The 13,566-nt window shown below is 42.3% G+C and overlaps 1 protein-coding gene across 1 annotated transcript in view; it reads left to right on the top strand.

The window, feature by feature from the left end:
* Positions 1-13,566, top strand: part of SLC7A11 (solute carrier family 7 member 11) — a 78,657-nt gene that overhangs the window by 57,544 nt on the left and 7,547 nt on the right. Inside the window, exons 7-10 of the mRNA XM_066631812.1 lie at positions 9,275-9,398; positions 9,677-9,780; positions 10,515-10,611; positions 12,717-12,866. Coding sequence (XP_066487909.1) covers positions 9,275-9,398; positions 9,677-9,780; positions 10,515-10,611; positions 12,717-12,866 — 475 coding nt within the window. The remainder of the gene's footprint in view (positions 1-9,274; positions 9,399-9,676; positions 9,781-10,514; positions 10,612-12,716; positions 12,867-13,566) is intronic.

The following is a 13,566-nucleotide window of genomic DNA, read 5'->3' as shown; positions in this document are numbered from 1 at the left end:
GCAAAACTTAGTGTGCCGCCCCCCTCTAGCGACGCCAGTGCCCCTCCCCCCATAAATGATGTGTGGTCTGGGAATTTCTGGTGTCTTCAAGGGTGAAGTCTCAGTTCTCATGGAGGTATGCTAAGAACCAACAGGCCTGTCCAACACTCTCTGTGAATTGACTGTGACCCTAAAATGTTTCCCAAGACCTTCCATTACACAAAACCATATTTTTTTTTTGGGGGGGGGGGATCTATTGATCACCTGGGAGAGGGAGATCAGCCATGCTTAGCTGCCACAGGTTCAACTTTACATGTGCACAGATCCAACCAGCATACAACTATGTAGAGTTGTGTTCCCCCCCCCCCAACACACACAACTGGGAACTCTAGAGAGAGTGACACACGCAGTCGGTAATAGTCGATTGGGCAACATCAGTGCTCTTTGTATAGTCCAAAAAGGCTAAAGCAAAAGGTAAAACAGGTTTCATTCAGTGACAGATTGGCACCTTCGAGGCCATAAATATCCATTGTAGTTCAAAACTCACTGATGCTGGGAATGAAACATATTGACAGTCACTGAAGGAAAAGTGGAATATTTTTCTTCTCACACTGTTATAATAACCAACACAATAATAAGTTATGGCCTCAGGATACTAGACTGGAAATTATTGAATATGTATACATTAGCATTTCATTTGTGTGTAAAGGGTCGGCAGCATTGGAAAATAAGTTTTGAAAATGCACAGTACGTGCCTTCTCGACTAGTTTGTTTATGCTAGATTATCCTGGAGGGTGGCTCATTGTCCTTCATGTTTCATTTAATCTGTTACAAAAGGTGAGAAGCAAGGAGACTTCTTGAGAGTCAAGAGAACGCGGTCGCAGGTGTAGTATCTACTGTAACTGCTTATATTATAATAATACTCCCTTTTAAAGAATGTGGAAGAAGAAAGTTTAGATCAACAGAAAGCCGTATAACCTTTTCTGTAGCATTAGCCATGTAAAATGCTATTCTGCATGCAGCCAATAAAGCATGTGTTAAAAAGAGCTTCAAATGACCCCTCCATGAGTTTAGGACAATGGTTTTGGACAGTGGACATTTTTGACTGGCAGCTCCCTTGATCTACTGGGCCATTGGCCACAGCTCCCCATTAGGGCTACAATCTTCTCATCACTGTTTCTCACACTTTGGGTTGGAATCCAGTAGGTGGGTCGTGAACCAATTTCAGGTTGGTTCCCATTCATTTTAATATTCAATTTTTAATATATTAGACTTGATGCTACCATGGCATGTGACTGCATTGGGGGAAATGTTACAGATCTGTACTTTGAACAGGCTACTCTGAATATGCTTTTAACAATGTTAGTCAATGGGGCTTACTCCTGAGTAAGTGTGGGTAGGATTGGAGCCGAGGATTGTTAAAAATTTTCCTGCTTGGTGATGTCACTTCTGGTCATGACATCACTTCTGGTGGGTCATGACAGATTCTCATTCTAAAGAGTGGGTCCCGGTGCTAAAAGTGTACATTGTGTAGGGCAGTGGGTTTTGCAAGGGATTCTGCAGCTCCCTTGTCTGGTTTTCATGGCTCCTTGGGAAACCATGGCTCACAGTTTGGGAACCACTGCTTAGGGAATGTTTGCAGGGGGCAACAGACCTTGCCCCCAACATTAATGTACCCACTGGCCATACTGCCCTCATATTCAGCTGAACACCTAAAAGGTCACTCTACAAGCAAACAGCTATAATGGACAGAGGTTTCTTTCATATGCTCAGGAAGCTGTGTGGGCTTTTGGGTGGTGTGTCAGAAGGCATAATCAGTGAATGCATGAAGAGCTCATCTGTAGAAGGCTCTCATGTAATCTTTTATTTCCACCAAATCTTGATATGCTCCAAGTCCTAGCAGCATCTTTAGATTAGAGCTACCAGACTGTAACTGTTAAACCGGGACCCATCTCCTAAAAACATAACATGGAAACAACTTGTATTGATTTGTGTAGAATATTCTTCCAATTAAGCTTAAGGATCATAGCTCTGTCACCCAATCTCATGCTTCACAGCTGTGAACACAAAAGGAGCACAAAGGGTCAGGTTGTTATTAATTTAGTTGAGAGCAATGCCCATTGGAACTTGGAAGTGAGTGTTTCAGGACTGCAGCCAAGCTGTACCATCATCTGCTGACAGCTCTTCAGCCTGTGCTGCAGCTGTCATAAACAAGGGCCCAATCCTATCCAACTTTCCAGTGCCTGTGCTGCAGCAATGCAGCTCCAAGGAAAGGGAACAAACATTCCCTTATCTGCAGGAGGCCTCTGTGATTTCCCCACCACCACAGGATGCAGCGCATTGCCCATTGTGCAGGCTGCACTAGTGCTGGAAATTTGGATAGGATTTGGTCCTGAGAGCTGCTGTCCTGCACCTTGCTAAGCCACTCACGGCCCAGTCCTGTGGCTGAAGCCACCAGTGGAACTCGTGTTCTGCTGGCAGCAGCTGCTGAAAAGCAGCTGTAAAGTGCTTTCCAATGGCACCCTAAGCCTTTGCGTACATGTTGCCCTCTGAGGAAGGTCAGATGGTAGGGGAAGGGGAGAGGATGAAACTGGGGCAGGGAGGGGGAGGAACAAGAGATGGGGGCTGCAGGAGACTTTGAGGGTGAGCCCAATTAAGGGATAACAATCAGATAAGCAGCGCTTTTCAGAAGCTTCTACCAAGCAATGGAAATATACTGAAGAAGTCTCCTACTGCAGCCCTTTAATCTGTAAAGGGCCCAAGAAAGTCAAAAGGGGTATGTGGACACCACAAACTCCTTGAGATAACTTTAGCTGTATGTCTCTATGATGACTTTCTGATGAGCGCTCTGTCAGTGAAAACATGTTTGCTCTGTGATTGGAAAGAGCGTTCCACCTGCGAAAGAGGGTCTTGTGGAAACAGAATACACCCTCCATCCATGGAGGAAGCCTTCATTTGTGGAGAGCTTTTCCAACAGCAGAAGCATATGTCAAGATGCCATCCCCTTATTTTCCAGCTGAAATTTGTAGAAAAAGTTTGAAATGACTTTGATGGTCAATTCTTGACACAGTGAAGTTGTAAACGGTTGAGAACTATGGAATATAGAAATCTGACTTCATTTACTGTCCTTTTAGCTGTGTGAAAGAGCTTAAGACGCTTGCTGATTAAGGTTTACTCAGCTGTGACATTAACTTCTGGCCATTACTGCAGAACTCAAATGACACTGAGCTAATTTATTTTGGGTTTGTTTTATTTTGACATGCTAGACTGATTCAATAATTTTTAGTGGGTAATCAGCCCAAACCTGCTTAATGTAAAAACAGAAATGAAAATCCTCGTGCTTGATGGGTATGGGGCCATTGCCTTACATAAGCAATGAAAGTTAACAATTTCTTTCTTGTCTGAATTATATACTGAGTTGATCTGGATTATACAGGTTATGCCTCTTTATCCACTGGGGTTCCTTTCCAGAACGACAGTGGATAAAAAAAATCAGTGGATTCCAAATCAGTGGAAAAATAGCTTTCATGACCCACTTCCAGGTTTCTTCCTCTTCTGTTGTCGCCCCAGAATGCATTGGTATAGATACTATACAGCATTCAGCCACTAGATGGGGTGAATAATTGAATCTAATGAATAATGTATCTCATAATGGAATGAAATTCTTTTCATTCATTCATAAAGAATGAAATTCTTTAACCCAGAGAAGCTTGTAACCAGTGTGGTTTAACAGGTAGGAAATTGGATTTTGGTGCTTTTTTTCCTTGTTACAAGGCATTTAAAGGTGGACCTTGGTATCAGTGGTGAGTCAAATCAGTGGATACCAAGGTCTTAATGTATATTATCCCCAAACCAGCCCCATACAATAATGGATGTGCAAGCCCCGGCTGCATGCATCTCCTGGCCCTTCTCTTGCTTCCCTGTTACTTTGATTGATCACTTGAGAGGACAATTTGTCTGAATGGCTCCTTTATGTGGGAGGAGTGATTCAGATGAATGCTCCTGCCCACCCATGATTAGGGAAATTAATCCAGAAGAGAATACAGGAGATAGGATGCAAGCTCAGCATTAGCACTGTTGCTTGGGACTGACTCAGGGTAAAGTATCATGTGAATATGCCCTCATTTGCTAAGGTAACAATAAGATCTAATTTTACTGCACAGTTCATACTTGGGGATCAATAATAGGGATCAATTGATTAATCGGATCAATGAGTGAAAATTGGATTGATGTAAAGAATAACCTAATTAATCAGGGAGCAGAACTTTTAGAAGTTTTTAATGCAAGTAATTATATGAACATAAGAACATAAGAACAGCCCCACTGGATCAGGCCATATGCCCATCTAGTCCAGCTTCCTGTATCTCACAGCCTTCTGACATAGCCCATTTCTAAAATCAGGAGGTTGTACATGTACATCTTGGCTTGTAACCCGTAATGGATTTTTCCTCCAGAAACTTGTCCAATCCCCTTTTACAGGCGTCCAAGCCAGACGCCATCACCACATCCTGTGACAAGGAGTTCCACAGACCAACCACACGTTGAGTAAAGAAATATTTTCTTTTGTCTCTTCTAACTGTCCCAACACTCAAGTTTAGCGGATGTCCCCTGGTTATGGTGTTATATGAGAGTGTAAAGAGCATCTCTCTATCCACTCTGTCCATCCCCTGAATAATTTTGCATGTCTCAATCATGTCCCCCCTGAGTTGCCTCTTTTCTAGGCTGAAGAGGCCCAAATGCCATAGCCTTTCCTCATAAGGAAGGTGCCCCAGCCCCATAATCATCTTAGTCGCTCTCTTTTGCACCTTTTCCATTTCCACTGTCTTTTTTGAGATGCGGCGACCAGAACTGGGCACAATACTCCAGGTGTGGCCTTACCATAGATTTGTACAGCGGCATTATAATATTAGCCGTTTTGTTCTCAATACCTTTCCTAATGATCCCAAGCATAGAATTGGCCTTCTTCACTGCCGCCGCACATTGGGTCGACACTTTCATCGACCTGTCCACCACCACCCCAAGATCTCTCTCCTGATCTGTCACAGACAGCTCAGAACCCATCAGCCTATATGTGAAGTTTTGATTTTTTGCCCCAATGTGCATGACATGAACTGCACATGAACTGCATACAAAATACAAAATAGTTATATGAATTGTCAACCAAGCACCATCTTAAAACAGATATTCTGCCTTCTTCTACACATAAGAAACGCCTCTTCTAAGATGATGCCTCCTACCACACATCTCTGGTTTAGGCAGGTGGCATGCTGGCAGGGCAGTCAGGAATGGGGTTGGTGTATCTTTGGTTTACACATCTCTGGTTTAGGCAGGGGGTGAGCCAGGACCACTCTGAGAACACTTTTCCAGGTTGGTGAGACTGGCTGATGAGACCCCTGGCTGATTGAAGCAAAGTTCAACTCAAGGCTTTGCCTGTGTGGGTCAGTGATGGGCCTCAACCCTTCAGGGTTTTCTGGGATAAGTTATCTCAGATTGGGTGTCGCTTGAGCCAGGATGCCATATCCAAGGGGTCTGGGAGTGGTAGATGGCCAGCACCGTTACCCTCAAGTGATTAGCAGCCAGCACGTGTGGGTTTTCCCCCTAGATAAGTTTTCCCTGCTAGATAAGTTTAAATAAAATGGTTCTTTGGGGGGGGGGGGTGTCAGTGTAAAAGATACTGTGTGCTCAGAGCATATTTACATACGAGGAGTTGAACAAATAATAGTGCTTTATGCATATTTAATTAGTATTTTCAGTATTTTCTGCTTTGCAGCACTTAATCGACGTTGCAAAAAGCATCCTGTTGTTTTCATTCACTGCATTTTACCTTGGACAAGTAAATTTATGGGGGGAGAAGGAAGAAGCGGACTATTTATTGCATGGTTTTATGAAATGCTTTTGAAAAGATCGTTCCTTTGGCTAGACTGGCCTGGTGAAAATGAGCACTAAATAGAACCCTGCAGGATTTGGCATACTAGCTGTAACATTGTGTAATGTCATTGCAGTAACACTGGAGAAGCAAACTGCAATAGGGAGGTGTGCAAGCTACTGCATGGTACTAGCTTGCTCATCGCACATTGCAGTTTTATTTTGAATGTTACAGCAGCCACACAAGAGTAGGAAGCTCAGTTTATTTTACTTTATTTGTCCTTGTTGTTACTATGTGACGTATGAAAGCATTAAGGAATATGGACGCAATATACTCAGTTCCTTGTAAACTCCATTGAAAACGATAACTGTGTAAGTGTAATTTCCAGTCTTGAGTCGCCTTTGTTCCAAATCCTTGTGTGGCTGTAAAGATTGCTTAGGTTGGGATATGAACTGCAGACCTTTGGGGATGTTCATAACCTGACTTTACTGCAGTTGATTTTCTCATCCCCTGATCTCCTTGTTCTCCTTACTTTCTCCGCAACATATTTCTTTGATTAATATCTGACATGCTGGTGGTAGGTTGTGCAGCAAACCCCTAAAGCCAGTGCACAGCGTTTGTTGAAATTTCATAGGCATTGACCATACGATTCAGTTTTGGTTGCCTACCATTCTCAGCTCCCATGACCTTTTCATATGATGCTTTGTGAGAATATCAGTGATTTTTGTTGTTGTTGCTTATTTGGCTTTCCAAGTCTATTGGTGGAACTGCCACCATTCCACCCTGTGGAATTAGCAAGCCTGGGCTATAGCCTCACAGTGCAATCCAGATAAAGTTCAACCTCCTTCAGCCCTATTTGAAATCAATGAACGTTATAGCTACTTACCAAGATCAATGGGACCTATGACACTCAACTTTCTCTGGTTTGCGCTTACTGTGAAATTCCTGCTGTTTCAGTGTTTCTCGACTATCTACCCTCTGCAAGAATAGGCCGTTTACATTCCTGAAGCTTTTTGGCTTTCTTCTCCCTCTCCCCCCACTTTTGATTTTGTGTTGTTTTAGACAAAATGTGTGCCTTTTTCATGTTAGTAAATTCACAATCCTCTAAAGGAGTAGGGTCCTTCCTCCTGTAAGTGCAGTTCTTTTTCCATTTCCAGAAAGATATTTATCAGTAATTGGTTAATGAGATTTTCTGCAATTAGTAATGGTAAGTAATTAGTAGGCAATTCAGCTTATATGGCAGTAGGAACTGGTATATAGGATGGACACGTGCCATGGTATTTTACTTGTAGAAGACCCAATACAGCTTAGAGGCAGTTTAATGGTATCTTTTTTAAAGGTACTGGACGACATTTTAGCACACAAGCTGAAATGCGAGATAATGCATTGCACAGTGATTGAAAAGAACATGTAGTTCTTCAGCTGAAAATGAATAAGGATTGGATAGTTCATCCTTTAAATCATGAAGCTTGGAGTTCTTTGTTTCTCTCTCTTTTTTTCTTGTCTAAGTTTGTCACTGCAAGCTGCCAGCTAACAAGTAACACTTGCTGGTGGTGCATGCTAATGGACTGCAGCCCCCTAAGGGTCTGATTGTGTTGGGAGGGGGGGAAAAGCAGATGAAGCACTGCTTTTGCATTAAAGCATTCAGACCTCAGCGGTCACAAAACCTCTTATTCTGCTCAAGGCTTCTGGGAACATGGAGAGTCCCAGACTTTCAGCAGAGTAATGGATGGCACTTGCTGACTAGTTATGTTTTTGTGCTGTCAGCAGGGGTTAGAACTGTTCAGCATAATGAGCCCAGGACTCTGCGTGCCAAATACACACAGGTCTGTGAGCGCTTTGGTTGGTTTAGAACTTCACTTTTATTTTTAGAGGCAATAGTATAAAGATATGTACCAGTAGTGCCCCGTAGTGTCTTACTCTAAAGGTTGATCAGTGCTGTAAATGCAGAGCAGAGAGCCTTAGATCAAGGGTCTGAGAATGTGGCTTGCCTAAAGTCAAGAGAGACCAAACATGAAATGCCACCTAGCAAATGAAAGAGATTTTCTGAATTTAGGGTCATTCAGCTCATGATTTTTTTCCCCCAAATACAATGAGTCAGGGGATAGTATTTGCATTGAAGATGATGTTAAGATATCTTTCTTGCTCTTGCTTGGGGTGACTGATGTACGTAGGCCAGTGACCTCCACTTTGTTAGTGAATTTATTAGTCTCAGACATCATAAAACTTTGATTCCTTGGTAAACATGTGGTTACTGTCCCCCACCAAAAACGGTTTAAGAACTCTATAATAGTTCTGTGTCTTTGTGATTGCTGTTTGAGATCCTCTTGGCTGTGGCTGAAGGGCCTCATTTCAGAAATGACCCTGACCTCTTTCATGGTGCCAAGGCACTGGAGAGGCCACAGGATATCCTGTGTTTCATTTCGTGTTCCTCTTCCTGTCCCTTTACTCTCTCTTCTTCTCTGCTCTTGGGTAAAACTAGTGCTTTACTTGCTGTAGGAAGTTGAGGGAGGGAAATGTGGGTAAAAGGACTGGTGGAGGAATGGGCAGCATTGCCTCCTCTACCACTGCCTTAGAACTAAAAATTGATAGGATTGTCTAAGCAGTCTCTCCATGCTGTCATGGTGGGCTGCCTAGTACAGAAATCATGACTGATTTTTTATTTCAGAGTTCTCATAAATTAATGCTTTCAGCCAGTACCAAAATGTAAATGTGAATCTCAGATATTATTGACATGGGACTTTTGAGTACCATCTGAAACTAGCTGGGTTGGACCTTTGGGTCTCTTCTCAAAATAGTTTATACTGCACACTTGTCATGTTCCATAGGCACGTTATCTGTAGATCCTATGCTGACCAATAGCAGCTTCTGGGGCTTACCCTGGTACAAGGAGACGAATGTCTCCTTGCTCCAAGGAAACCTCTGGCAGCTGAAATTCTCCCATGGGATGCAGCATAGCCCATGCCAGCGCCACTGCATTAATGTACAGGAATTTAGTGAGGAATGGGCTGTTAGAAACAAAGTGTAGTTGGAAAAGTATTTAAAATAAATCTGGATGTCCATGTTCTTCCCTAGTATTAAAAAAAAGCAACAACAGTATGACCACTGCTTGAAATTCCTAATCCAATTGGGGTGGGGGAGCAACAGCTGGTATTAGCTGTTGTCTTTGCAAGAATAGTTGAAGCAGAAGTTGTCTCCTATTTGATTTACACAGTTAAAATGTCTTTTATCAGTTAGAAATAAGCTCAGATCACCTTAAAATGCTTGATATATGCAGACAATAAAGTGTTTTGTATCAAGACTTTCTCAGTATACAAAAGTGCCATTCATGATGGGAGCTCAGTGACATAAATCAAATGTCTTTCCTATCCAGATTGTTTCAGTTTTAGAGTGCAGATGGATAATAGTAAATTTCATTCTGTCTTTCAGAAATGTTCCACTTGCCATTTGCACTTCAATGGTTATTGTCACAGTTGGCTACGTGTTGACAAACGTGGCCTATTTTACAACAATCAGCCCTGAGGATCTGCTCAGCTCCAAGGCAGTGGCAGTGGTAAGTCATGAATATATGATACCGGAGAGTAAAGTTTCTTGATCATGGTTGAAAAGAGGATTGATCCCATAAATGTGTAGAATAAATCCTATAGAACACGATTCTATAATATGAAAGACATTAATTTTTGTGATGATTCACAGTTATATAAAAGTGGCAAGGGATACCAGCTCACAGATTAAATCTCCTTACTGGGTAATGTAGAGTATTGTATCCAGTATAATGATTATGTAGATGGTTATTCTTGCCACCCATTCTGTTTCCTTCTTTTTCACCAGACTTTCGCTGAACGTTTACTGGGAAGTTTTTCCTTAGCGGTCCCAATTTTTGTTGCACTTTCCTGCTTTGGATCTATGAATGGTGGCATCTTTGCTATCTCCAGGTGAGTCAGTGTAACCATAAGTGAGTCAATGTAATCATAAATCACTGGATAAGGGTAAAGCCAATGAAGACTCATTTGTTCAAAGGGGCCAAATCACTGGTTGGCAACCTTCAGTCTCGAAAGACTATGGTATAAGCCTACAGCACCTGGTATTCCCAAGCGGTCTCCCATCCAAGTACTAACCAGGCCTGACCCTGCTTAGCTTCCAAGATCAGACAAGATCAGGCATGTGCAGGGATTAGTTAATAATGGCATAAATAGGCAGAGAGTTTTGCACATTCTGTCCCCTTGACTTTGATATCTTATAAATAAAAATTAACATAATCCAGTGGCAAATGAAATGGAAGCTGGACAGTGACAGAGCTGTGTTGTTGCAGAAGTCTTGTTCATTTCCTGTGGGGCTTAAACAGAAGTTCTTGGTGGCTTGTTCCCACTGTGTACAATGCCTCAGTTATGATTGTTTCATAGACATGAAAGAACATATGTTGAGCATTGCTTATTTCTGAAGACGGAAGATGGAGGCTGAAGACCCATATTAAAAGTCTTGTTTTCTTGGCTTCTGTATTGGTTTTCTCATCTTGCTTCCAATCAGAACTTCTGCTGCTTGTCTTAAATAGGAACAAACAGTCCTGCTGAGGATAACTTTGAATGTGTTCTACATCTCTGGCGAGTTGCTTCCATTCATCTTGGTAATGAGTGTCTTTACAAGCTGTCCAAATTTATTTTCCCACCAGGATGTTCTACGTTGCATCCCGCGAGGGTCACCTTCCGGAAATTCTCTCCATGATTCACGTCCGCAAGCACACTCCTCTACCAGCTGTCATTGTTTTGGTAAATTATACAAACAAATGTCCCTGTGCAAGGCTGCATAGCACCAGCCTCCACTGGAGGATTCAGATACAACTTTAAATACTTCTCAAATCTCAGTTATTTATTTCCATTTCATGGGTTGGCTGTGTTTGCAGAAGGGGTGGGGAGCAATTACAGCAGTGATCTATTCTAGAGACTCCTCCTCTGACTCGCTGTTAGTGGTGTTTAACTCTCCAAGGCTGGCACCTAAATCACACCTCATTACGCTTTTATGAAAGGTTGAAAGAGAATGATTAGTTAAGTCCCTCTCAATGGAATGAATCTTCCTAGATAGGGATGCAAAGTCATAACATTCTTCATGAAGGCTACACACTGGTGTGTGATCTGAGAAGACCCTAAAGTCTCATTACAAGTGCCTGGCAGAGAAAAATGAAAACAACTGTAACAGATGATAGAGCATTACCACCCTCTTCAGGGCAATGATTATAGGACTATAAAATAATTGTTGTTTTTGAATTTCTTTGCTTTTTCTTCATTTTCTTCATTTATGATTTGGAGAATCCAAGCCAACAACCCTCAACAAACTTACTTGGAAGTACTGCTAGAATCAATGTGATTTAGGGCCCAGTCCTAATGGGCCCGCGCCAGCCCAGTGCCTGCATGCAGTATTGCAAACGTGCCATAAGGCTGGTGCAGGCTCGGCGTGAGCCCACACTGAGCTAGTGCATGGCAGAGGAGCTATGACTGCTGCCCAGTGCTCTATATGATCACTGGGTGGCGGACTGATAAGTCTGGGTGTGGGGGAGGCATTCCGGGGCAGGGGAGGGGCATGGCAGGGAGAAGGCATGGAACAGGAGGGGAGGCAGAGATGGTGGCAGGCCCTGCTACCGTATCCTAACCCCCCTCACAGCCCAAGAGGCCCGATATGGGTATCCTTGAATCTGCACCCGCTCAATAGTGGGCACAGATCTGAGGTAACCCATCGGAGCCGCTGGCCTTTACACGGGTAAGGGAGCATAAGCGTAAGTGTAAGCTCCCTTACCCCGAGTTGCCCCAGCACTGCTTCCCAGGCCCATGGGATGAAGTGGTAGATATTTTTGGTGCCACTGCAGCCTTGGGTGCTGGGAAGCACAGGACTGGACTACAGCTATCCTATGCACATTTATCTGAGAGTAAGTTCCACTTAATACAACAATACTTACTCCTGAATAGTCATTTGTAGGATTGCACTGGCTGTTACTCTCAAATAAACCTGTTTAGGTTTGGAACATATATTTCTTCCGGTCCTGTTGAAGTGAAATGACACCAGCAAACTTTTATAGTGTGATCCATATACAGTTTACAGGACTGTGTCTGAGAATGCTCTATTATCCCACACCACAAAAATACCCCTACTACTGGTACCTTAGTAGGCAGAGCTATTTTTTAAGTTTCTCTGTATGTTGTTTAGTGCAGACAAAAAATCTTGCATGCAGAAAGCTTGGCAATAATGGAAGACCTTGGTGTCTGAGCCTCAGAAATGTCAAGGAACGATATTTATGTATTGCTGTGAGATTTCTTAGGCTAACAGTTGCACAGTGTCCCCAAAGACAGATAAATCTTTGGAAGATCCAGTATGCATATAGCACACCTATGTGCAGAAAGAACCATTGGATAGGGGAGATCAAACATCTCAGGTTGGCTGGGACAGAAAGAGATTAGAAATTAAATAGCTTTCTTTCCAGCTTCTCAAGCTTAATTTGAAATCAGATTTCATGTTTGTTAAAGTCTTTTGCAAGTTTCACCATCTTAAATATTAATAAAATATCAGGACTAATTTGCTTTTCTCTACTACCCCGAAGACTAGACAAAGATTATTGTTTTAATTTTGAAAAATCATACCAGACAGTGTCTGTGAGCTGCTAGTTGGTCACTCTGTTCTAAATCATTTCTCCTTAATATACATTAAGGTCTAGCGTGGTCTAGTTTCATTCCTGCATTCAGTGAAAACTGCAATCCAGAGACATGATGTTCATACAGTAGCTAAAGAGCTATGGCAAGAGAAGCCATGGGATAAATATAAGGCGGTATAATAAGCAATAATAATTGAAATGATAAGATCATCATGCTGCTCATTTCTTTTGCAGTATCCTCTGACCATAGTCATGCTCTTCATTGGTAATCTCAACAGCCTCTTGAACTTCCTCAGTTTTGCCAGGTGGCTTTTTATAGGATTGGCAGTCACTGGTATGATTTATCTCCGATATAAACGCCCTGATATGCCTCGTCCTTTCAAGGTAAGCTTCAGAATGTGACTGATTACATTAAATACATTTCTCCAATGTTTACACCTCCACTCTTTCCTGCCCTATATTTTTAAGGTAAAAGAGCACCTTTTGGCTTCCTTGTAATGGAAAACGGATTCCTTTGGCAAAAATTTAATATCAGTATTAAGGATAGTTTAAAAGCATTGCAATAAACAGGTAATAAATGAAACCTCACTGATAGAAGTAAAATTTTGCCACTGGTAATGCTTCTCGTTGAGCATTTTCATTAGCTCAAATTCTCATGTACATTTGGTTGTCATTGATCAAGTAGTGTAGCATTGTTTGGTTTGTTCCTTCCCATGAAGATCCCATTTAGAACATCATTTAATTCACTTACATGGCATCCCAAACACCACGGAGCCTTCTCCCGTGCAATCTTGTTCATTCTGTAGGACCATCTTCTCTAGTCTTGTTCTAAGAAATTAAGTGGGTGGTGATCAGGCTTTTTCAGTGGTGGTGTCTTCCTTGTGGAGCACCTTCCTCAGAAATATTCATTACCCAGTACCCCCCAATAAAGACACAGGCAAGGGCATATGGTACAAAGGGCTACTTTACTAACTATTTAAATACACTTAAGATTGCAACAGGGCCTAACAAATAAGTCATGCGGGTTCTACATGGGGGAAACGGAGCTGCCCGTCTACTTCCCCCTATAACAATTTGGGCGACC

This window comes from Tiliqua scincoides, chromosome 6 (genome assembly GCF_035046505.1).
Source record: "Tiliqua scincoides isolate rTilSci1 chromosome 6, rTilSci1.hap2, whole genome shotgun sequence".
Lineage (NCBI taxonomy): Eukaryota > Metazoa > Chordata > Lepidosauria > Squamata > Scincidae > Tiliqua > Tiliqua scincoides.
Note: the sequence above shows the minus strand (reverse complement) of the source record. Positions and strands in the feature narration are given on the sequence as shown.